This window comes from Gekko japonicus, unplaced genomic scaffold, assembly GCF_001447785.1.
Source record: "Gekko japonicus isolate JY-2015 unplaced genomic scaffold, Gekko_japonicus_V1.1 scaffold31, whole genome shotgun sequence".
Lineage (NCBI taxonomy): Eukaryota > Metazoa > Chordata > Lepidosauria > Squamata > Gekkonidae > Gekko > Gekko japonicus.
In genome coordinates, this window is record NW_015161404.1 from 289,457 (window position 1) to 315,286 (window position 25,830).

Consider the following 25,830-nt stretch of genomic DNA (forward strand, 5'->3'; position numbering starts at 1 on the left):
CAGCGGAGAAAGAAATATAAAGATCTTGTTCTTTTTCTTCAAACAAATTCAATTGTATATAGATGGTTAATTCCAGAAGCGTCACCTTTAAATTTATGGATAAAAAAGAAAAGATTGACTCTGTTCTGAAAGCAAGAGAATTTTTAAGAGTCCAGCTGGGAGGGCCAGAGGAGGAAGAAAAAGAAGGGGACAGCAAGTCCAGTGGCGAGCTGGACTCGGGTTCTTCTGGAGAGGACTCTCTGTCTGAGAAAGGGGCAGCAGCTCCTAAAAGTCCTTATAAGTTGCAGAAGAGACTGGACAAGAAGAAGTGAAGGCTGAAGGACTCTGAATTGTGCCTTTGAAAAATTTTGAATTGAGATGCTTTGGGGTATTTCCTGATATCAGTTAAATTTAAGATGTGGGAAAAGTTAACAGACTATGTGACTCAGTTTGTAATGAGATTAATATGATTAAGACTAGATGTGTATTTAAGCTGATTAGAAGATCTCCTCTCTTGGGTTTTAGTCAGTAGTGGGTATCTTTTCTTTATCCCCTTAAATGTAGTCCCCTTGCTTATTTCTGTTATAGTTTGTAGTTTTAATAAAAATGCAATTAAAAATTCCCCATCGGGGAGCAAAAAAGAAAAAGATGTTATAACTAAGAACAGTCCCTTAAATGATGTCTGCTGAAATGACTGTTTAGATGCAGTTTTGTGGATGCAACTCTCTCTCTCTTTTTTAAGTCACGGAGTAAGGCAGTAATTCAGGGGCCAATCTGAATAAAGTTTCCAAGACCAAATCACAGATCTATCAAGGTCTGTTTTGAAGTAGGTAAAGAATTATTCCTTATACTGGCTCAGTTTCCAAATATGTGTGTATGGATAGGGAAACAATGCTAAAATAAGGAGAGTTAAAAAGTTACACTTTTAATCCAAGTACCGATCAATAAAACCACCATGGATTTGTGTAGCTTTGTTCTTTTCAACAGCGGAGGAATCCTTCAAATAGCCTAAACATTGTTTACTATATGGCATATGTACATGCTTACATTGTTTGAACTTCTCCTCCAAAAAGGAGAAAAGAAAAAAGTTTTCCACTGAATGAGTTTACTTATCTGTCCTAGTCTATCATGTGATTATAAACAGAGCATGTTTATAGCATCTCCATATACCATAAACACGTAGAGAGATAAGAGTTTCCCTCCCACTAGCTGGTGTGATTAAAATATCAGCTGCTTCCACACAGCAAGGATCTCTGTTTAGCTGCTACAAATACAAACACATCTGTAGTGGCAATGGAGTATCCACTCAACAGATTCATGTTTCTGCCCCTACAGCCATTGTTTCACTGCACATCACTGGAAGATCCATTTTCTGGCTTTTAAAAATCAGCAACTGTTAGATTACTCTAGCACTGTAACATTATAAGTGGGGACACCTATGGGGGGGGAATCCCATCCTCTCCCTGCCCACTTGGCCAGCTATTCAGTGGTCATCCCACCCACCTGCAACAATACCACCTGTGCCAGTGTGGCTGATACAGGAGTGGCATTTCCTGCATCTCACCTGCTACTGCCATCCTGCAACACTAGCTGTGGAGAGGGCAGTGACGAGAGACCTCCCCCCCATTGCAATGCTATTGTCTCAGCCTGACTGGCTCACACGGCAGTGGGGGAGGGCGGCAGATCCCTCTCCTCCTTGCCCACCTGTGTGCAGTATCCCTGCCTCAGTCTGACTGACTGACACAGCAGCAACTCTCACTCCTCCCTCCCCTTCTCCTTTTAGTCCACCCACCATATCAGTGGTATGGTGGGGAGCAAGAGTAATGTCTCCGCCCCCCACCTGCAATGCCACCGCCTCAGCTTCGGTGGCTCCTCTAATCCTCCTAAAAAATCTCACAATGTAGCATCACAAGATCTCAGCATTTTAACAAACCACCTCCTTAGTTTCTCTACAAACCTGGGCATTCTCTCAGATCTGTAGAAAAGTGCCTGATATGGCCCCATTCTCTGGTTTATTGATCTGCACTGGAAGATTATTAGGGGATGACATTGTGAGGATGCTTCAAACAAACACGAAACACTGTTGTAACTTGGATGTCAAACTGAAGCAAAACTTCTGTGGGGAAGCAACCATATTCTCCTGAAAATGGGGAAATCCTTGCAAGAAAACAGCAGGGAGGGAAGAGTCAACATGGATCAACCTAAGACACAGGGATTCCATCTGCATAAACGAGACTCAAACATCAGTTCAATTATGTTCATATTTGTTCCATATATTAATGTAAGAATGAAACTGTGTCCACTGAGTACATTTGTGCTTTGGTTAAATTAATGTATGTGTGCTTTGAGTGTGTCTGTGTGTATCTATCTAGAAGAAAGATCCTTTTAGGAAGCTAACGTATGAGTTATATTCTTCAGGCCATTGTACTGAAACCATGGATGGGCTTCAAACCAAACAATGAAACAAAATTTGTCACGAATTGTGTCCGATTCCTAGTTTGAGAACTTTTAGGACAGTTTGTGCGGTTCATGGATGGAACATGAAGAAGTGGTTTAACGGGACTCTGAGTCCCTTTAAACCCTGCTTTCTGCTCCCCAGAAAAGCTGTAAAAACAGCTCCCATTCCCCACGGCTCAGCTGTTTTGGCTGACTTGTGCCATCCCTTTAAACTTTAAAAGGACTGCAGAAGACAGCCCAAAAAACAACTGTGTGGTGGGAAGTCATTCACCACCGGGCAGCTCTTTCGGCCTGTCTTGTGCAGTCCCTTTAAACCAGGGGTGTCAAACATACAGCCCATGGGCCAGAACTGGCCTGTCCAGGGGTTTTATCCGGCCCGCGAGCAACTGGTCATTACATTTATTTCCAGATGATAGAGACTGTGCATTATGTCCCTGTATACTGTCCCAGTGCTAATAAGTACTGGGTGCTGGAAGTGGGAGGGCAGGCATGCAGATGACAGCATGAAACAACTGCTTGCTGGGGAGTGCCTGCCCGCCCTGCAGCTGTTTTTCCAGCTGTCTTCTGCAGTCTCTTTAAAGTTTAAAGGGACTGTACAAGACAGCCCAAAACAGCTGGGTGGCACAAGCTGCTCAGCTGTTTTTCATGCTTTCTGCAAACCCCATTTAAAGGGACTGCAGACTCTTTCAATGGAGTTTGCAGGGGCACGAACCCCACAAACCAGTTTTATTAAATTCAGAGGGTTTTCTTCATTATGGTAGGCTTGTGGTACTTCTGGTATTATGAGATGGAAGTAACAAGTTAGGCCTAAATATCTAGCAATTAATATGGAACATACTTCACAGTTTGTTCTTCTGATAATATCGTGTAGTTTGTAATTCTTTATGGGCTTCAGCATTTGACAGATTTTTAGGCATATGTGAATGTAAAGGGTCTGGGGACTTTCACGCTTTTGACTAAAACAGGCCTACAAAAGAGGCTTTCATCTTCATCACCAAAATGAAGGTAGCCCACTGACCAGATGTTGTGACCTGCCAAGGGCACAAGCCCCCGCCCCCACAACATAGGCAACAAAGCCCAGAGGTTTGTGGGGACTCTAATGGGCCAGTATATATAGCTACTGGGTTATATAGTCATAATATGAGTAGTTATGCATTAAAATATCCAGTCTCCGTAAGTGTGCAGTTCTCATATAGGCTTGATGCCATTATATCTGACATAATGTCTGCCACACAGTGTACATGATGTCTCACCAGTGCCAAAGCTTTCTTCTCCACAGAGTGAGCATCGACCAGAATCCATCAGATTTGAGAAGAACCTCCAGCCTGATGGTGTTTCATACACAGGAACTTTCATGGATTTCGCCACCCTAAGAGAGATAACACAGAACACCACAACATCAGGATGGTTCAGTTGTTTCATACATGCTTGTGAATTTATTCTATCAAGAATGGGAAAAGATATGTCTGTCACACAGACAGCAGGAAAAACCAACTGCCACAACCAATGACAACTATATGGCATCACTTAAAGAAGACACGTAGAAGTCTTGAAACTGCCAACTGAAGCCTTCAGAGTGTCCAAAGGACAGATTATTAAATTTGCATCCTGCCTTTCCTCCACTTCCTCAAACAGCACACACAGGTTCCCAAAAGATCTATCCAGGCACTGATCATACCTGCTTGGTACATAATGCAGCAGTCTTGATGAAATATTCAGACCACACCATTATGTAAAGACTATACATTTAAGGGTATAAAGTGGTAGTTTAAAAGTGGTTGATTTATGGTTAGAAAACCAAGTTAAATACTAGTCACAACAGTTACAAATATCCTAAGACTAGCTTGATACCCGTGCTTCACTATAGTATTTAACTTCCGTAAATCCAGTTATAATACTGATGATGTAAAGTTTGAAATGTAACATTTGTTGTAGGAATTCTAATGGAAAAGACTGTAGTGTTAAAAAAAAAAGTGAGACATACGTACTTTTTTTTCTCTACTGAAGGAGCTCTCTGTAGACTGCTGGGGCGCGCTCCCATGTGGCTTTAAGCACCCTGCAACCACTGCTGCACCTGACAGACAACCGCCTGTTAGGTGTAGGAGGTGGGAGGAGTGTGTTGGAAGCCATCAGAAAGGCTGGGCCAGCAGCATTGCTAAGGTGATCTTGCTGGGGTGGCATCCCTGATGGATTAAAGTACCCTGGTCCTGCTCCTACACCTGACAGACACCCGCCTATCTGGTGTTGGGGGGATTTAAAGGCATCAGGGAGGCTGGGCCAGCAGCAGGGCTAAGGTAATCTTGCTGAGCAAACCTCCCCAGCAGCTGTAAGCATCCCACCTCCTCTCCTACACCTGACAGGCAGCTGCCTGTCCAGTGTAGGAGGGGGAGGAGTATTAGAAGCCACTGTGGAGGCAGGGCTGGCAGGATCACTAAGGCATTACTGCTGGGGTGGGCTCTCTCATGGCTTTAAGCACCCTGCAACTGCTGCTGCACCTGACAGATAACTGCCTATCAGGTGTAGGAGGGGGGAGCATGTTTGAAGCCATAGGGAGGCTGGCCAGCAGCTTTGCTTTACCTCACAGGTGGTTGGCCACTCCTGATTTCCTCAACTGTCATTAGCTCTCTGTAGTCCCCTGTAACTGTTTTTTTTTAACCTCAGAAAACTGAGCTCTGCAGCTGACCAATTAGAGAGTGGGGGGTGCAAGGAGGCAGCAGCCTGACAGCCACACAGGAATCAATGGGGGGAGCACGTTTTACCCCTTTTGACCCACTTAGGGGTTGAATTTCTAAAAATCCCTTTTTAGTGAGCATCTACACCATGGTAGGAGCGCTCTCCCCGAATTTGGTGTTTCTAGGTCCGGCGGTCTGGCCTGGGCGTTGTTTTTATGGTGAGCTGACTTTCTTTTATCTAAAAAGCTAAGCCTTTTCACTGAAAAACAATCACATATTTAACCCCCTCCCCCAATGAAATCAATTTAGGAAGGGCCGTGTCCCTGTTTGTGTATTTTCTCTGTCATTGTAACTCCCATTAGGCAAAACTGTTTTACATTAAGAGCTACATGCCATATGAGTGAAGAAGTCCTCAAGAATATGCTAGGAACTGTAGAGGCCTCCATTCCTATTTCCCCCACAAAGCTGAGATTTTTGCTAAATCTAATAAATTAGAGGATTTATTTTTGCTATATGACTAGAGCATGGAATGGATCAAAATAAATTTATTGTTGATTTTTTTCTGGACTATAAGACAACAAGAGAGGCTTTAAAAAAGAACAACTGAGAAAGTATTCAGTGTATCTCTATCTCCCCCAACTTTCTGATTTACCAGGTGTCAGCTGTACATTTTAAAAACTGCTGATGGTGGCATGGGAGAACTGCCTGAAATGTCTGCAATCTGTACACTAGCACTTCACTGACACACAATTCATTCCTAGTGAACTCAAAGTCACACACAATTAGTTAAGTGGCTTGCAAATACAGACTGGATTCTAAAAGATGGACTTAGAAGGTAGCTTGAGCTTAGAATGAACTAAATAAGCATCCACACTATCCTCCCAGAACTTAGGTCTGTTGTGAATGTATGAGTCAACTCGAAGTTAAAACAATACAATAAAAACAAAAATATAAAGTTTACCCTAAAATTCAACACCAAAACGAGCAATACAAGAACATAATGAAAACAACCAATCGTCTACATGACTATTGTAGTAGACCGTGTCATCTACAACAAGAGAAATTATGCATCACATGAATGGTTATACTTTCTCGAAGACCACTACTCTTATTTATTTTTATTAGTACTAACCTTTATGGCTAGACAGAAGATCCTGAATACATGGTTAAGAAGCTTATCTTGACTATAACCATTTTAGATGCATTCTCCTGAAGCTACTGACACATGATATTTCTAGAGAACTATATAATGGGAAGGAAGGAGACTTCATTATCCAACAGATAAATATGTCAACCTATCTTGAACTCTTTACATCACTGGAACAGAGTCCAACGATGAGAATGTCTAATCAGAGAGCACAAACTGGAACAACATGTAGAGCAAGACAATGAGAAAAATCTCAAATGGACAACTGGGAGGCTGGGTATGGAGGTGGGGAAAAGAGGAATTCCTAACAATTGGTAAACTTCAGGACTGGAATAGCACTACAGCCAGGAGAAGTCAGTCACTGGGAAGGCCATCTTGAATATCTACAGTCCAGAGGTGTTAAACTCATTTGTTACGAGGCTTGGATTGGATATAAAGGACACTTTGTCGGGCCGGGCTATGTGTGCCATAAAGTGTAACACGAGGTACTGGAGATATAAACTTTATAAAGATGATTTCAGATGCCAAATGGCAATAGCAGGCGTGATTGGATTAGATGTGATATGCAGAAGGATAGTAGGTGTGGAGATAGCAACACTGGTAGAGACAGGAAACCTAGGTCTCAATTTGGTACAGGAGGATTCAGTCCAGAAGGATGCAAAGAATAAATGGAAATAAGTTTGAAGAAGTGAGCAGTGACTCACGAAAACACACACCCTACCAAAAATTTTGTTAGTCTTTAAGGTGCTACTGGACTCTTACTCTTTCTACTGTTATTAGAAACCACAACATTCAAAAAACAGTGGGGGAATGACAGTGGCGGAACATGTTAACCTTACAGGACATTCGATAGCTGACCTAAGAACAGTAGTTCTCTTACAAAGAAATTTCAAAGGGAGATTAGGAAGAGAGACTGCTGAATTGCAACTGATAATGAAGCTCAAGACAATGCACCTTCCTGGAGTGATTTGAGACCTAGGTTTCTTCTCTCATTACCAATGCCTGCTATTGTCATTTGGTGTCTGAAATCACTCTTCAAGATATAAGGAGAGATGGACTCACATTCTAGCTGTATCTGAAGAAGTGAGCAGTGACTCATGAAAGCTCATGCCCTGCCACAAATTTTGTTAGTAGTTAAGGTGCTACTGGACTCTTGCTCCCATCCACTAAGAAAGAATGCAAGTTGCGCTCTTAGGTTTGCTTCCCTCCCATTTGTTAGAACTGGAAAGGATAATCTCTCCAAGTGTCATGTTACTCTTTCTCTCTCTCTCTCGCTCTTTCCCACCCAGAGAAGGAAGGGTAGGAATCCTTAGCCAATTGACTTGGCTTTCTTTCTCTCCTCTGCAAAGCAGGAAATAGGAGAGACTGGGCAAAAGGAGCTACGATGCAGGAAGCAGGAACAGGAAACAGCAGAGAGCCAGTTGCTTACAGGCTGGATAGAAGCCCTGCAGGGGCCAGATCCGGCCTACTGGCCAGATGTTTTGACAGCACTGATCTAGACAGACACTTCATGCCATAACACTATCTGGGAAGAGTTGACCCTCGCAGATTTCTCAGAGTGACAACAAATATTACCTTCAGTTATATCTGGGTTTGTGTATTTGTGGCTTACATTAACAATGTTGAAATATATACATATGTAGAGACATACCAAACTTCTGTTCAGAAATCCATTCCACCCCTACATCTCCCTTTGTTAAAAAAAAAATCTACAGAATGGGGCAAAGTCTGCAGAAGCCACATTTAGATGCAACAATAGTGAATTACACTTTGCCATACTGCAACCAGCAGGATACGTTAAGCACAGTTTAGATGGAAGACACTTTTTTCTTTTTCAAAGCTCAGCTTTCTGACAAGTTAGTTAGTTCCCATGTCTCTTTCTGTTATAGCCAAATTTAAACAAACAGGCTCTTTTCATGCATGACCACAAATATTTCAGTGCTAAACACTGCAATTTATTTCAGATGTGGAATCACAAAATTAGCTTCAGTATAAGACTTGTATAAGATATGACAGTTAGGCTTTCCTGCTTCTTTCTCAGCATAAATTTATTTCTAAAGTTTATACTGCATATGTACATAAAAGATTCACACACAGGAGTTTGCACCAAGGAAGGGTTAGTTCCAGCTGCTACATACTGAATGGAACATGTTGTTTGATTTACTCGTAGAAGCCTTGTGGAGTTCAATGGGCTATGTGCAATTCAAGCAGTTATCTTTCACAATACAATCTAAATACACTGTTCTTTAATGTCCATATTATAGAGATAATGAAATGAGTCCATTTTCTGTCGTTTTCTTGCTTTGTAACGAAAAATATTGCCAAAATACACCAACAACTGCAACAAGGACAGACTACAAGCTATTAGGAACAACATATCTGACAACACCATGGCCAACCTTACTACCAAGCTCTCCCAGTTTGTTCTCACTCGTAACTACTTCAGATTTGGTGTTTATTCCTTCAGATCAATGGCACAGCCATGGGCACCCACGTGGCTCCGCAATACACCAACATTTTTATGGCTAACCTGGAGCAGTGCTTCCTCAGCTCCTATATGTTAACATCTCTCTTGTCCCTGACATTTACTGATGACACTTTCATCATTTGGACACATGGGACAGAAGCACTGGAGAAATTTCACCAGGCCTTCAGCAAATTCCACCTCACCATCAACCTGACCATGAACCAATCCATGCAGGAAATACACTTTCTAGACACCACTGTACAAATATAGAATGTACGCATAAAAACCCCTTATACTGGAAACTTATTGATCACCAAACAGATCTACATGCCTCCAGTCACTATCCTAAAAACACCATTATCCACTGTCTACAGCCAAGCTCTGTTACTGCCATATCTGTTCTGATCCCTCAGACAGAGATTCTCACCTGCAGGAACTACAACAGACATTATTGGATTTACAATACCTGATGTAGTAAGGAAACATTAATGAAGCCAGAATGATACCAAGGGGGGACCTTGTACAAGATAGGTCCAAATGAAACAACAACAGAACACCACTGGTGGTCTCATACAGCTCTCAGCTCAAACCAGTTCAATGCATCATTAAAGATCTACAACCTATGCTGGACAACGATACTCCCCTCTCACAGGCATTGGGAGGCAAACCTTTTCTTGCCACAGACAGCCTCCTGACCTTAAACAACTTCCCACCCACAACAATACCCTTCCTAACATGGACAGGGACTCGGGGCCTGCAACAAACCAAGATGCCAACTCTGTCCCCATATCCACTCTGACAACATAATAACTGGACCTAAAAACATGAGCCATACCATCTCAGGTTCATTCACTTGTTCATCTTCCAAAGTTATATATGCCATCAAATACCAGCAATGCCCTTCCAACTCTCTACATTAGACCAATATGTCAATCCCTAAGCAAAAGAATAAATGGACATAAATCTGACATTAAAAACTACAACATTAAAAACCCATTTTAATCTTCCAAGTAATTCCATTGCAGATCTAAGAGTGGCAGTACTCAAACAAAAAACTTCAAGGGGAAATGACAATGTGAGATCACTGAACCGGAGTTCATTCACAAGTTCAGAACAATGGACCCCCCAGGGCTGAACAGGGACATAGGATTCTTATCTTACTACAGATGCTAATTTTATGCCTCCAAGCATTTTCTCTCTGTTGTAACCAAGCTGATTACAATATGCATAGTACCTTTGCATCCTTTACAAGTATTCTTTACAACAACCCTTCCACCTTCTGCCTAGGATACAAAGACTCAGGGATCTCTATTCTTACTCATGTCTGACTAAGGGAGCTTTGACTCTCTAAAGCTTATACACTGAAAATCCTGTTGGTCTCTAAGGTGCTACTAGACTCAAATCTGTTGTACTACAGACCATCACAGTTATCCTCTGAAACTGCCAAACGGCAGAAGTCTAGAGATCATACCTGAAAAGACATGCTGATGTGACCTTGGGTCAGTCACAAGCTCTGGCACGGCTGTCCTTGAAAAAGAGTAGTTTGTGTCAGAGTTCTCTCAGCCCCACCCACCTCACAGGGTGTCTGTTGTGGGGAGGGGAAGGGAAAGGAGTTTGTAAGCCGCTCTGAGACACCTTTGGGTAGTGAAGGGCGGGGTATAAATCCAATCTCCTCCTCCTCCTCCTCCTCCTTCTAAATGTAAGCATATGAAATCTACCTAAAGCATAAAGGACTGGAGTCAAAATAGTGTAATTTCATTATACAAATCTAAAGGGGTTTAGACTTGGTCCTGAGGAGCAGGGGAGAAAAACCACAGCAGCCTCAACAGGGCCCAAGGCAAGCTGGTTTTAGAAATTGAGCAAAATTTCATATTCAGGCTCAGGGCGGCTTACATCATATATGATACAGCAGCAGTTTAAAACATTGAATAATTGTTAAGAAGTGTTAAGATAAGTAAAAACATTAGATAATCTACATAATAATCTGAGTCTCCTAACCGACAGTTCAGCAACTGGTTGCATACTAAAGTATGTCGACTTCATGCTAGAAGGGGCAATGGATCACGATGTATCAGGTCGGCCACTCTTGGGAGACAGTTGATATACAAGCACCATGGGTGGCTGATGCGGGGGAGGCTAACGTTATTCTACTGGGTTAGCACAGGACAATTCCCTATTAGCACTTTAGCAGCAAAGAGTAAAATTTCAGTAGCCTTATATACCCTTCTAATAAAAATATGCTGAAATATAAGAAATGGTCTTTTATTTAGCCTACAGCTATACCAGTAGCTATTTATCAGCATAAAGTATTACACAAGAATGCACTGTATCACCTATTTTTATCTATCTCATACATTCACCAAGCAGAATAAGATAAAGGAAGAAAACATGAACAGTGTCAAATGTTTTTATTTCAGGAGTTCCACTATCTTCCAGTTTTTGAGTTCCTTTCACTATGAGACAGTGGGTAAGCAGCTCTCTAGTGCTGTAGAGATTTACTTTGGCCACACAGATGTGCAACTTACCTTTGGTTACCAGGTCTCCACAACAAGATTCAGGGCACAGCAAACTTCTCTGTGTTCACTTTACATTTCACAAGGTAAAATAAAAGGTCTGCATCGGCAGATAGAACAGCCATTGTGAGTGGATGTCCACAAGATATTGGGCTGTTACTTCAGTCCGTGTATATTTAATAAGGCATACTGTGTTTATTTTCACTATTATGTATGCAAACTGCAGCCCTAGTCTCCTATTTCTAGTAAAATCCTTCAAGAAAGGGAATTGTTATAAAATCAGCCACACACCAGCCTCTTCTGCAATATCCTGAAATGTCAGGAATTTGTAAACAATGCAAATATGAACTAAATGAGGAAGACACAATATATGCCAGAATTCAGACAACATTTTTCACAAGCTCTTCTGATTTTAGAAGACTTCCAAATTATGCAAACAACTTGCTGAACTCCCCCTTCCTCCACCCAGTTCTAAGCGTTAAACTCTGGTGCCTGTACTTCTCATCTGACCCTATTAAACCCTAATGCTGTAACAGTGGCAGCTCTATGAAATAGATGCTTGGCTTCTGGATATTTTCACTCTGTATGCAGTGTTCCCTTAAAAGGCATCAAGTGTATATACGGAGAGTGAAACCAAACAATTGCCAATCCCCCATATATGGTAAAGTGTTACAGATGCTATTTCCATTGTCTTTAATTTATGAACCGAATAGCAGTGGAATGGTCCTCCTTAAACAGATAACCAGGGATGTTTCAGAGAGCTAAGATATAAAATGACAAATAGGTTTCTAAAACAACTGGGAAGGATAAAATATAACAGAGCTGGAAGCAACAAAGAAAATCTAGTCCAACGCCTTGGTTTTAACACAGATGTCTGCAGAACAAATGGTTTCAGACACCTCACATACTAATTTGCAAGATTTCTGCCAACAATTCTCAATGTTGCTTCCAACTGTGAGTTTTATTTCACACACCATATTATACAAATTGATAAGATGTATGTGCTTTCAATAAAAATCCAACAAAAAGGAATCCCTTTTCCTCCTGTGACAGAGTGACAGAGGCAGATGTATAATCTTCTCCTACAAGCTCTAATATGAGTAAATCTGGAGTCCTCTTGCTCCTTGTCCCCGCCCAATCCCCCCTCCCAAGCACTAGCTTCATATAGCTTGGTTCTGCTCAAGCAGTGGGAAAACATGCCTCCTACTGGTTGACAGATAGAATCAACAACTGAAATTGGTTAGTGCTTGGGATCACAGGGAAGATTATGGGCTGAACTAGACCCAGTAGTGCCAGTTCCAAATCCTTCAACACAGACCTGCCACAATGACATAGAAAAAGGACAGAGTGGTGCCTGATTTTAAAAGCAAAGGGGATACATGAATGAGAGAAGGGCAGAGCCTTTCCCTCTGCCTGTCGTATATCTCCTTGCATTCTCTGCAGGAATCCCGCCCCCAGCTGGGGCTCTAATTCCAGAAGCAACCCTGGCCAAGAGTAAGCCACTTGGGAAGAAAAGGCACAAGGAATTCAAAAGCACACAGAGCTACTGTCATACCTAGAAGATTTGTACTGGATATCTTGACCTAATCATTGCTTGCTAATAATGTACTTTAAAACTGTGTCATTTTGTTAATTAGTTTCTGGAACATTTTAAACTTACTTTCCTTCAATGGAGCCCCTGAAGTCATGGAAAACTATTGCTGTGCCAAAAGAGCTATCAAATAGTGTCTCCTCCCTCTCCATTACAAGTTGGGCTGTTCCTGTATTGAAGGTTTCAAAGGAAGAAAAAGCAAAGCAGACCCAAAGGACTAAGCAAAGACACAGAAATATGTATTAACTGCTCTGTTAAGAAAATATTAGTTCAGGAAAACAATTACACTATATGTAATATAAAGAAACCATGGCTAGGCTCCAAAGCTTTATAGATGCACCCTATTTCGCCCCATGACTGCCTTTCCAAAAGATGCTTCCTAAACCACCAAACTGCTATCTGAATTCCTCTTAACATTTCAGCATGCAGGTGCTGCTTCTTGCAATTTCAGCTCTGCTAAACGTCTGAGATCTGACAAGATCAGGCTAGCCTGGGCCATCCAGGTCAGGGCAGCAAAGCATTACTCTACACCTTTAAATGGCCCAATTTCAGAACAACACGTCCCAGTAAGCCCTTTCAGACACTTGCTCTTTGGTTCCTGCCATTCCTCTAAGTGCTAAATGACAAAATTATTGAACATTACTTTTCACAAAAGCAATTTAAAATGATGTGCAAGGAACAGCCCATCTAAAAATAAACCACATGCAGAACCACATCTTTTGCAATAACGTACTACTGCTGTTCAGATCTTAGCTAATAAATACAATCATTTCACATTTCTGCTTCTTCTTCCAAATAGCTCCAGGAAGCATAAATAAAGTTTATTTCCTTTTATCGACCAGTTTGAATTCCAGTAGCAGAAGGTATGAGTGTAGGATTTCCCCACAAAATTCTACAGAAGTGAATGTTTGGAAGGATATTTTTCTACAAAGGAAGACATCTCATGCTCATATTTTCCTCCAAAAACCCTTTGGAAATGCTCTAAAACCAGTGTAAGCAGCTTGCAAACCATTATGCATATAACTTCTTCAGATCAAAGCCAGACACAATGTATGCTGATATGGGCAAAAAAAAAAACACAACTAGAAAATTCAAGCATTTCTGACAAAGAAAGAGATTTGTGATGGGGCAGCAGCTTTCTAATAACAAAAGCACTTGGCTCCTAGCTCTTACTTCCTATTGTGTGAAACTGCACACACATACAGTGTACATCAACAATAATTTTGGTGCCTGAATTTTCCACACTCTCCCCAGGAATCCTGCAGAGTGCTGTGCAGCATGAAAATTGTTCAACATGTTTAAAGGTTATCTTGAGCCATCCAGGTCAATGGAGTTGGGATTTTTTTTTAGTGCTTAGTTGAGATCAGAATATTTCTAACCCATCAATGAAAGGGACAACAACAGGCTGGGGACCCATGGCTCATAAATTCCACCATTTACAATGTTCACAGATTGTACAGCAAACTCATCAAGTGCACTGGACCTGTTCCAGGACAACATTGCGTTGACAGGCTCCTTCCCTTGCATTCTGCAGCACAGAGACTGTTCCCATGTACTGAAGGATTTGACTTCTTTACCAACTCAGGTTTAGCAGTCAGAGAATGCCATTCTCAAAACCATATCTTGTGACGACTCCTTATTTTGTCAGCAATATTCATGATTGGGGGAAAAAACAAAAAGCCAGAGCGGCTTTTTAGTTATGCATCTGCATTAACTGTTATTCCCTAGAGAGAACATAAATGGAGCAATCCCTAGAAGGTCTACTCAGAAGTAAACCCCATGTTATTCAGCATGGCTTAATCCTAGGAAAGTGTCCTTATGATCACAGATAAAAATATCTTGATAGTTTTGCCTCATCTACAAATATATTTTGACAAAGGTATTTATGGGCCACAGCCCTTTTGGACTTCTGAAACAGCATGGTGGGCACAGCCATAAAACATCAACACAAAACAGCTGCCACAGAAGTTGGAGCCAGCCACAAAATGGCTACCGCAGCTCATCGTCAGTCACACAGTGAAGATCCTTGTGCTGCGGTGCCACAGGCACCATGTTGGGAACCCCATCCTACTTCATCTCATGCATAAAATACTCACTTCATGAGCCCAAAGGACATAAAAAAGAAAAAGACAAGCAATATTTTTTAAAAAGTGAGCCCAAGAGGTCAAGCAATGCAAGATACAGCACAAGATGTGTTACATTACTATACACAGGTCAAATTAATACACAGTTCACTCAGTATGGATATGGATTCATAATAAATATGAATAGTTGCAACAAAGACAGAAGTGGAAAAACTATTTGCTGTGATGAGTCAGACACTTCTGAAAACTATCAAGTTCAAGATCCATAGTGTCAAAAATACACGGTTCTGATGACAGCTCTAATTACAGGTTTTGCTGCTGAAGGCCAAAAGTATCTAATTATAAAAGACACTCACTTAGCATGCAGCTTTCCATATAATGTTACACTAAGAACTTTTTCACCAACAAACTTATCTCAGTGGGTGTCTCAACGTGATTTTTCAACCAGCAGAACATCTAAACCCCATCCTACCAGTGATCCTGCTCAAGGAGGAAACCCTGAACTCATCCTTGTAACAATCCTCCTTTCTAGTCAATTTCCTTTCTAGGATCCTTTCCTGAATAGTGAAATTGAGTCCCCCAGAAGACTTCTGCTTATAAATGGTTCCTGCTTCCAACAGCAACAGGAATCACTAACTTAAGTAACTCCTGGACATCAAGAAATACAAAGATAAGCACAGTAATCTACAATAACAAAAAGTTAGTTTTGCTTCTTGTCTAAGAAATATTTTTCAGAAGGAGAGGTTGCACAATTCTTAAAGCTGTAACTGAAAAATTTACATGAAACACGAGTGGGAAAGATCAGAGGGGGAAAATGTTTCCTTATTTATCATATACACAGCCTCTTACATCCAATTTTAATTCACCAGAATTATTAGGACTCCTCCAAGTAGTATACCTTTAGTATTTACTTCTCTCTGGAGTATTTTTAAAATAAACTCCACTGTAGATTACAGGAGTAGTTATGGTGTATAAGAAAGTGTTTTTAAGACTGAATGCAGGTTTAGGTCCATCTGTAAGAAATAGCACCTTGGACATAACCAGCAGTTTTTAAACTGTCACTGACGCTGTTATTACTAATATTAAAAATTATATTCACTAACCAGAGCATCAACAGCTACAAGAAAAGGTAGTAACCTTAATACTATATACTAGGCAGAGTCCTAATAATGCTAATAATTTAATTCTTTGAGATTGAAGGCCATAGAAGAAGGGATAGTATAACCATTAAACAAGGATGGGGTAATAGACCAGGGAGACTGTTGGACATCACAGGGACTCACAAGGCCATAGAAGAAGGGATAGTATAAGAACCATTAAACAAGGATAGGGTAATAGACTAGGGAGACTGTTGGACATCACAGGGACTCAAAACCCTAACATGGGGCTTCCTTCAAGTGGTCAAAGGCTTCTATCTCAGGTATCCATGAGAACACCCTTGGTTTCCATAGCATGGCACTATTTGAGAAAAATGGGGAATAAATCTCCCATGGAAGCTGGCAAGCCTATGAAACAGTAGAGGTCACTGATGTTAGGGAGTTGCAGTTACCAGAGACCATTTATTGACAAGATGAAGTCCAGGAATTCCATCCTGGAATGGCCAAACGAACACTTATCGACTGGCATATAACCCACATTGTCATAGGCAGCCTAGGACTTCTCAAACATGAGTGTTATGCCTGTTCCTTGGAAAATATCAGGATGTAGTCCAATTAGGCAGCCACATAATAACCTGGATGTTCCATAGGTCATCATTAATGGAGTGCTGGAAGGTGACCAAGCATTGGTTAGGCTGAACGGCATGACCAAACATTCAAACTGTCCATGTCAGGTACAGAAGCCAGTTTTCTGATCCTAGTTATGGATCATTTTATAGCAACACCATCTCCTTTCCCTCCCCCCACAAGTCTAGATTAGTGAATATCTGTGTAGTTCATACCCAACCGGCAGCTCTGCAATCAGAGGCCAAGGGGTAACAATTATGATATGGTAATCTTATTCAGTTCTTTATAGCCACACATAACCAAAAAGACCCATCCTTTTTCATAAAAACAAAACAAAATAGAGTGAGCCCAGCTGATGTCAGGGACTGCTTGGTGTTTTTCCAGGTTTTCCTAAATAGGGCCCCAATTCTACCTCTGCTTTACTTTAGTAAATATCACTGTATGAGATCCTTGCACAGGCAGTCATAGGGTCACTGGGGTAGTAGCAAATCTTTATTTAATTTCTCAAACATTCCCCATAAGCCCCAATACTTCTCAGGCAGTGAAGGATCTGAGAGCTCTTGGGAAATGGAAGTGAGGCTACAGAGCAGACTGCAGTAGAGAGGTTACTGCTGCAGTTTCTTTTACTAAGAGAGACTGAAAGCAAAGAGCCTGGCCATAATCTGATGGGAAATTCATGATCTTCTGGGACTACAAAATACAGGGGTTACGACAGGCAAGCCAGGCCATCTCCAAGATTACCGCAAAATGACAGCTGATTTGGCTACATTACAGAAGTCCCTGCTGTCCTCCATATAGGCTACTAACAGCAGGATTTCCTGAGCGAAATGTAAAAGGAGAGCCATCCACTGTTTCCATTAGGGTACTTTTGTTGTTGTTGTTGTTGGGACTGCTGTCCCTAACGTTTGGGCTGTGGCAAAATCTATAAAACTGCCTCTGGTCTCCGAACCAAAACCCACTGGGCTGGCAATGCTTGCTTGGACTGGGGAGCTCAAGCAGGAACTGCAACTGAGGTCATTATCTGGGAGTTCTTGGAGGGGTTCCAGATACAGCTTCAGTCATGCTGCCCAGATGGGGCACCCCCATCAGATCTCATCATCCTTATTTGACATCCCCCTTTTAGGCTCTACACAGTGTTCATGAAACTGTGCATCAATGTGGAAACACAAGCCAGCTCGTTCTTTAGTACTTCCCAGAGATCCAGTCAGAACTAGTGTAGGAGGTAGCTATTACTCCAATCCAGAGACAAAACCCAGAACTATGCAATATACATGGGAGATGATCTGAAGGACAGGCTGAGTTTTCGAAGAGCAGTCCCTGCAGCATCAGTTTTGTGGGAGGAATCTTCAAACAGTTTGGTTAACACATTCAAGAATGAAACCCAGCTGGCAATCCCTGGATAGTCCTGTTCAACCAGGGCAGTACCTCAGACCAAAGCTTCTCTAGTGAGTAGGCTGAGAACCAAGACTGAGAACCAATCCCACTTTCAGTATATCAGTAAGATACACTCTGGAACAAGTGCCATCACATCACGCAGGCGGCTGAATGGGGTACCTTGGATGGGACTTGGGGGAGAGGCCTCATTCTGGTTCTCTAATTGCAGGGTACCAATCCATATTGGGTACATCTCCAACATATACTTGTTTCTGTTAGCCCAGATAAGTGTAAGAAGGGACGGAGCACACTCTCAGGTGCTGAGGTACACAACTGGTCAGGAAGGAAAGTCCAAACTCAAGCCACAAGGTCAAAGAAAGACAAAAGGTCTGTGGTGCCCACTGCAGAATGAAAGTCAGGGTCAGGCCAGAAGTCATTATTCAGTCGAGGTCCTAGGCTCGGCAAAACTGTAGCTGAGGTGAGGCAAGGAGCCAGAATCTACAAGATAGTCCAGAAGAAAGGCATGGTAGGAAGTCAAACTAGCACATATCAGGAACCAGGATTGCCAGAGTAAGCAGTCTTCACATCACAGGCACATTGCTTCAGCTGAAGGCAGCAGTTTTATACCACCAGGCTAGGTCTTATCAGACCCTTCATTCTGCTGATCCCAGAAACCCTCACTGGATCCCTCCAGGTGGGGTGTGCTTCCTCAGCTGGCCACCTTTAGGAGGGAACCATGGTGTAGGGGAGATTGGCCCAGCAGCTTGCTCTTGAAGGCAGGCAGCTCAGCTGGCACACAGAGCTGCTGACCCAGCTTCTAGGTTTGAGTCTCCATGGCACCTTACATTTTCCCTGTTCTAAATGTAACACTCTGCTACCTCATCTTGGTTCAATAGCACTTATGCTATTCCTCGTTTACTGGCCATGCAGCCAAAGAAAAAGACACGTGAAGTCACTAGAACTCTGTCCTGGCACCAGAGTTTTTACAGCAAATTCATCCTACATTGGTTTGAGAAAGCTTACCTCTGAGAAAGCTTAGCGCTATCAGTACTCTATAGATAACTTCTGGCTGCTCTGGATTAAAATTAAAACTAACATGAAGAAGAAATAGTGCCTGCTCCTGTATCTAAGAACAGCTTCAACCTCCAAATATTATCCCTTATCTTTGACACATTATTCATTTGCAGCTGCTATCTATGGAGAGTTCTTGGCTCAAAGAATATAGCCATTAATATGCTTGGCTGAAAACTAACCTTAAGAAGAAAAGAAAATTCTGTATGAATAAGAAATATGGACTGTTGAGCTGATAGTGTGAAGGAACATACTCATCATTACAAGCTGAAATAATATGACTGCAGACCAGCCACTGGAAGTACACTTGGCTTTTCCAGTTGGGTATCTAAGCAAACTTTGGATGAGTCATCAAATCACCCCAAGTACAACGTCAAAAGCAGCAGAAAGGAGTCAGCCTTGACTCATAAGAGAACATAAGAAAACCATGTTGGATCAGGCCAGTGGCCCATCCAGACTACCACTCTGTGTCACTCAATTATCAAAACCCAGGTGCCATCAGAAGGTCCAGCAGCAAGGCCAAAACTCCAGAAGACCTCCCACTCTTGCTCCCCAAGAACCAAGAATACAGAGCATCACTGCCCCAGACATTCCACCTATACCTTGTGGCTAACAGCCACTGATGGACCTCTGTTCCATATGTTTATCCAGTCCCCTCTTGGAGCTGTCTATGCTTGTAGCCACCACCACTTCCTGTGGCAGTCAATTCCATGAGTTAATTACTCTTTGGGTGAAGAAGACATGTCCAACTCAGAGTTTCAAAACCTGTGGGTCCCAAACCAAAGGTGAGTCAAGAATCCTGTGAAAGTGGGTCCCAGGTTTCTGCAGTTTTATTGATTTGGGCATGCTCTGTTCTGGTTTTTTTAAGTGTATCATTGTACCAAATAAATTTCGACTTGTTACCATACCAAAAAGGTTGGGAACCATTGCTCTAGCTTACTCATCACTACCTCTCTAGTTTTATATGTGTGTGTGAAGTGCTGTCAAGTCGCTTTAGACTAATGGCAACTCTATGAATTAAAGTTCTCCAAACTGTCTATCATCAGCAGCCATTCTCAGGTCTTGCAAACTGTGGGCTGTGGCTTCCTTTATTGAGTCAACCCATCTCATGTTGGGTCTTCCTCTTTTCCCGCTGCCTTCAACTTTTTCTAGCATTATTGTCTTTTCCAGTGACTCTTGTCTTCTCATAAGGTGACCAAAGTACAATAGCCTCAGTTTAACCATTTTAGCTTCAGGCTTGATTTGGTCTAGGACCCACTTATTTGTTTTTTTGGTTGTCCATGGCATCCGTAGAACTCTCCTCCATCACCACAAATAGCTACTCTAGTTACAAGCCCAGAATGAAAAGTTAACATCCAAAAGAAATTTAGACCTTCCTATATATTTGCTTAAAGAAGAAACAATCCTCAGTCAAATGACAGTCAGAGGTAACTTCCCCGCCCCAAATCACCTGGGTCAAACTGCTTTAGTAATATGGAGGGGATCTCTCCTAATCACCTGGGTCAAACTGCTTTAGTAATAAACCATATTCCTTCACAAATGTTGCTAAAACTGGCACGTTAAAAACACTGGCTTGTATGACAAGACAATATACACTGGATGTGTTGAAAAGTGCTGAAGTGCTTAGAGACTGCCCTTCTGGTGAACCAGAGTACTGGCAGCAACATTGCCATGAGAGGAAATGTTTGCACAATGAATTAACTAGAGAGTGACATCTTTAGAATTCACAGCAAAGCTGCCTCAGATAAGAGAGACTAGAGGGGAGAAGACTATCTCTTCCGCTTAAGATGAAGAGAATGACAGGGTGGCTAACATTGTTGCTCTGTCACATGCATAACACTGTGGTTATAACTCTGATGAGTGGCAAGATTCAGGGGAGGGGGTCAAAACAACCAATGCGCTAATCAATAAAATTGAACACTGCAGTCTCGTATCCCGAGATCTATCACTAGGAAATTATCTATACCAATGAATCTTCTGCCCCTTTTACCTGTCCAGTGCAGTACTGGTAGGCATGCTCCTACCAAAGCCTCGCACAGGCATCTGAGAGAAATATGGAATGCAATGGAGATTGGCAGCAATGATGGCCAGTGAATCGGAAGGGTTCACAAAAAATCCATTTTGACCCAAGATCATATAGCGGTCCTGGAACAGAAAAGAAAGCACAGGGGTGGAGGCATAAATTAAGTAGAGGAGTTCAGCCACAACACCACTGTAAAAATATATCATTTCCATGTTGTGCTTTGTCTCCCCGTCAGTCCAGCAAAGGGAGACCATGATTGCTCCTTGGCTCCAGCCTGTCTCGTGGCACTAAGATACATGTACATGTATTTCCTGTAAAAATAATCTTTTCACTGATTAGACCCGACCCAGAGCTCATGGGGAATTATAACTGCCTGTCTCTCCCTCTCCCTGTCTTGACGGGTATTTTTTTTACTGGGGCTCAGTTTCACCGCTGTGCTAGACCAGACTAAAAAGACTAATGAATACTTAACAGAAGATCTGTTATTAATATATTTTAGTCAGAGCCCATGAAATAAGATTGAGACCTAACTCCTTACTTCCCCACTTAACAGCCAGGAATGAGGCTGTTCAGAGTTCCTTTTCTACCTGTTTTGAGTCCTGCACAGAAAGAGGAAAACCTGCCTGATACGTGGCATAATCATAAGGCACGATGTGACAGGTAATAATTACTCCTTCACTGTACTGTTTTGCAAAAGGAAGGTAAAGAAGCTAGTTTGGGGGGGCAATTTCCTTTAACCAACAATACTAAATTATGGTGGCATTATTGGGTTCCCTGCAATGAATCACAACCTAGAAAATTTCTACTGCTCACAAAAAGAATAAAGTGTACCCCCCAAAAAGTAACATCTTTACAAGCTCCTTGGTTTCCTGAATTAAAAAAATATATATTTGTGTAAAAGAGCTAGATTTTAGTCCAGTAGTACCTTAGAGACAAGCAAGAATTTTTGGGATATAAACTTTCAAGAGTCAGAGCTCAAACGCTTTAAAATCTTGTGCTACTAGACTCAAATCTAGCTCTTCTGCTGCATACCAACATGGCTACCCTTTGAAACTATATTTGTGCAAGCCCATAACCTTTATTTATTGGTTTTTTTCATTAAAAAAGGCATCTAGCACTCATAGTTACACAGAACTGTTCAAAACTTGCCTGTTTGAAACTTCCCGATGAAGAATGTAAGAAGAAGAAGCTTCCAGGGAACTGTTTTCCCCTGAAATGTTTATGTACCATTGCTCCTGTTATACAGCTTGTTACTCCCTTCCCCAAAACTCCAACTTGATAATAACAAAACAGATGCATATGTATCCATCATACATGGCAAATTACAGGTGGGATTCTATGTACACAGTGCTTTAATAAGTCAGTGCACAGTGAAGTGTTGTCTGGAAAATATTGTCCTACATGAAACAAGCCTCATTTACCCAGTACTGAGAGCTGGTTTGTAGTTTTAACTTGTAGTTTCAAAAGCTTTAAGTTTGCCTTCTAAAGTAAATGAAACAACATCATTTGAAACTTTAAATAACAGCAAATTCAATACTGGGTAATACTTGAAAAACTGGGCCTGTCATGAATAAAATATAGATTTTTCAAGGACACAAATGATAGCTTGACAATTCTTTCCTTCTGAACATAAATGAAAACTGGGCATTCTTTTAAAAGCCTCCCTCTGAATATCATGGCTAAACTAACAGAGAGATACTTTTAACCACCAGATCCACCCTTTCCCAAATACTTACTCCATCTGCATCAAAAGCCGCTCCAAATCTATACTCTCCTCCTTTCATTGCCTCCAGTAAAGAAGCTGCATATGTCAGGTTTGGGTCAGGATACTGGCCTCCAAAATCCTCCAGAGGAACACAGTCCACTGCAGAATTAGCAGGAGCTCCTAATTCATCACAAAGGATTCTTCGGACATAGGGGCCCATCACTGCAAAATAAATTTACCCTCCAGTTACAAGACAGTGCACACACTTTGTATCTTTATATTTGTATAACACACAAACATTTTATGATCACCACTAATGGCCAGGAAAAGTTCAGAACAAAGCATACATGCATCTTTTGAATGAGAGTAAGGTCTCTATTTGAAAAGGCTAGTACCAGAGGAATCTATGGATATGTCTACATAGTTTCACTAAATGGAGTCTCTCAGTCTTATTCAACATCAGTTCTTTCACAGAAGCCATTTGCTCCAGGCTGCAGAGAGGCACATAGTATAATCTTTGCTGAATATGCAGCACTGCATGTTTAGAAGTGTCTGTACATGGAAAGCTCTTGACATGCAGGCACTTTAATGTGACTGCACTCTGACCTGCCTTTTAACAACAACAAAAAATGTATTCAAACACATTTGTATCGATTCTCACTGAAAACAGACTGCAGACATTTTCTAATGATTGCCAGATGGGCTTTATTTTTAAGACACACCCCTTATTTTAAAATTGCCCGTACTTCTGGACATTACAGTCTTATAAATATTATTTATGCCCCTTGTGGCACAGGTGCCCTCCATCATGGTCAGATCAATGCAACCTTTCTACTGCCAGCCTGAAAAGTTATCCTCTATCAGATATTTAAGTTAAGTTTACTTCACTCATACAGTTTCTCTGACAAACTCATTAGGAGGCCTTTGGCCAAGCAAACCCTCAGCCCCTCACCCTATGGGAAATAGGTAGATAATCCTGATGACCTTACCTTAGATGTCTTATGTAAGACCTATTTAAACAATGTATGTGAAATGTTTTGAAGAAATGCTAAATATAATTATTGTGTACTGACCATGTAGCCATTGTTCCTGTATTTTATTTTATTTTATTTTATATTAGTGCAGATTCTGCCCCCTCAAAATACAGTCTCCTTACCTCCATTCATAGCATCAATCCTTATCTTAAGTTGGTCTGACTCTGTTAGTAAACTTCTAATCGCACTGAAGTCGAATACTGTCCGCAGCAGGTTGAGGTACACTTCCACAGAATCTATTATCTCAACTGAATAAATAAGGTCAAAGAAACAATGTCTAGTTAATCAGTGCCTTTTATCTCTGAATAGCTGAAAATCTATTGCACAAAACATCACATACTTGGGACCCAATATTGTCATATTGGCTCATGCCTGAGGCAAGTATCAGCCATCAAGTGCATTTTTATTAGGTATCATAAGCTGCCACTACTGCCCAGAAAGTCTGGAAATAAGCAAAAATGATGTTTCAGAAACTAAGGATAAGCAAGATTTCAGAGAAGTTTACTTGATAACTGTTGGACAAACAAGAGTATGGAGTTATACCCCAAAATGTTGAACATCACCTCCAGTCAACAAACTTGATACGTCATACTACACTAGTTGGAAATAGCAAAGAAAAACAGAAAACAACTGTGAGCTGAATAGCCCGCAAAAAATATACAAAAGGAGACTTCAATAAAGTGAAATGCATATATAGTCTGAAATGAATCTATTCCTATAATCCCTCATAGGAAAATACAGAAGCCAACAAGATCCATAATAGGAAAATACAGAGTCCAAAGTATAAATATACAAGATAAATATCCAAAACTTTTCCTAGGTAATTTTCAGTGTTTCAGACTTCTGATCCTTCCTCAGGAACAAAGAACATAGGGAGTCTCATTCCGTTTCCTTGTAGGATAATACTTCTAAAGGCTGTTTCTATGTAACAGGAACAAACCATGTCACATGTATGTCACATGTTTTGGTCCTGTTACATAGAAGCAGCCTTCAGAGGTGCTGACTAGAGTTTAGGAGACCTTGCCCAATGTTGAAGAAACAGAATAGTATTATCCTATAAGGAAATGGAATGAGACTCGCAGTGTTCTTTGTTCCTGAGGAAGGATCAGAAGTCTGAAACACTGAAAATTACCTAGGAAAAGTGTTGGATATTTATCTTGTATATTTATACTTTGGACTCTATATTTTCCTATTATGGATCTTGTTGGCTTCTGTATTTTCCTATGAGGGAATATATGAATAGATTCATTTCAGACTATATATGCATTTCACTTTATTGAAGTCTCCTTTTGTATATTTTTTGTGGGATATTCAGCTCACAGTTGTTTTCTGTTTTTCTTTGATACTACACTGGTTGCCAAACTCCCACCCTCCATACACCCGTGGTTGAAAGACCTGTGTTCTTGTCAATACATACATTACTTGAACATCATTACTAGCACCAGGGCTTTTTTGTAGAAAAAGCCCAGCAGGAACTCATTAGCATAACAGGCCACACCCAACAGCAGAAACTCATTAGCATATTAGGACACACCTCCTGACAGCACAGCTGAAAACATATTAGGCCACATCCCATGCCTTCCCTTGGCTTGCCCAGGCAAGCCAGCCTTTGGACAGGCCGGGGGAGGCATTTAAATGTCTCCCCAATCCTTCCAGCCCCCCTGCCCACGCGCCTCAAAGTCGCCGGGGGGGGGGTTTTGTTCTCCAGGCCTTCCCTCTGTAGCTACGCATGCAGAGGTTTTGGCTGTAGTGGGCGTGGCCAACTCTGAAGCCAGCTGGAACTCCGTTCCTGTGCGTTCCTGCCCCAAAATAGCCCTGACTAGCACCAAACAGATATGTATCAAGCTATTGGTACTGCCTATTTGTGAAAGTGCCCTGGATGGGCCAGGCTAGCCTGATCTAAAAAACTCGCCAGATCTCCAGAAACTAAGCAGGAATGGTTAGTACTTGGATGGGAGACTACCAAGGAAGTCCAGGATTGCTACACAG

At 41.5% G+C, this 25,830-nt stretch overlaps 1 protein-coding gene across 1 annotated transcript in view; it reads right to left on the reverse strand.

Annotated features, from left to right (window-relative positions):
- Positions 1-25,830, reverse strand: part of PGM5 (phosphoglucomutase 5) — a 68,097-nt gene that overhangs the window by 25,967 nt on the left and 16,300 nt on the right. Inside the window, exons 4-7 of the mRNA XM_015426096.1 lie at positions 23,964-24,089; positions 22,839-23,029; positions 21,070-21,224; positions 3,690-3,805 (exon numbers count right to left, since the gene is read on the reverse strand). Coding sequence (XP_015281582.1) covers positions 3,690-3,805; positions 21,070-21,224; positions 22,839-23,029; positions 23,964-24,089 — 588 coding nt within the window. The remainder of the gene's footprint in view (positions 1-3,689; positions 3,806-21,069; positions 21,225-22,838; positions 23,030-23,963; positions 24,090-25,830) is intronic.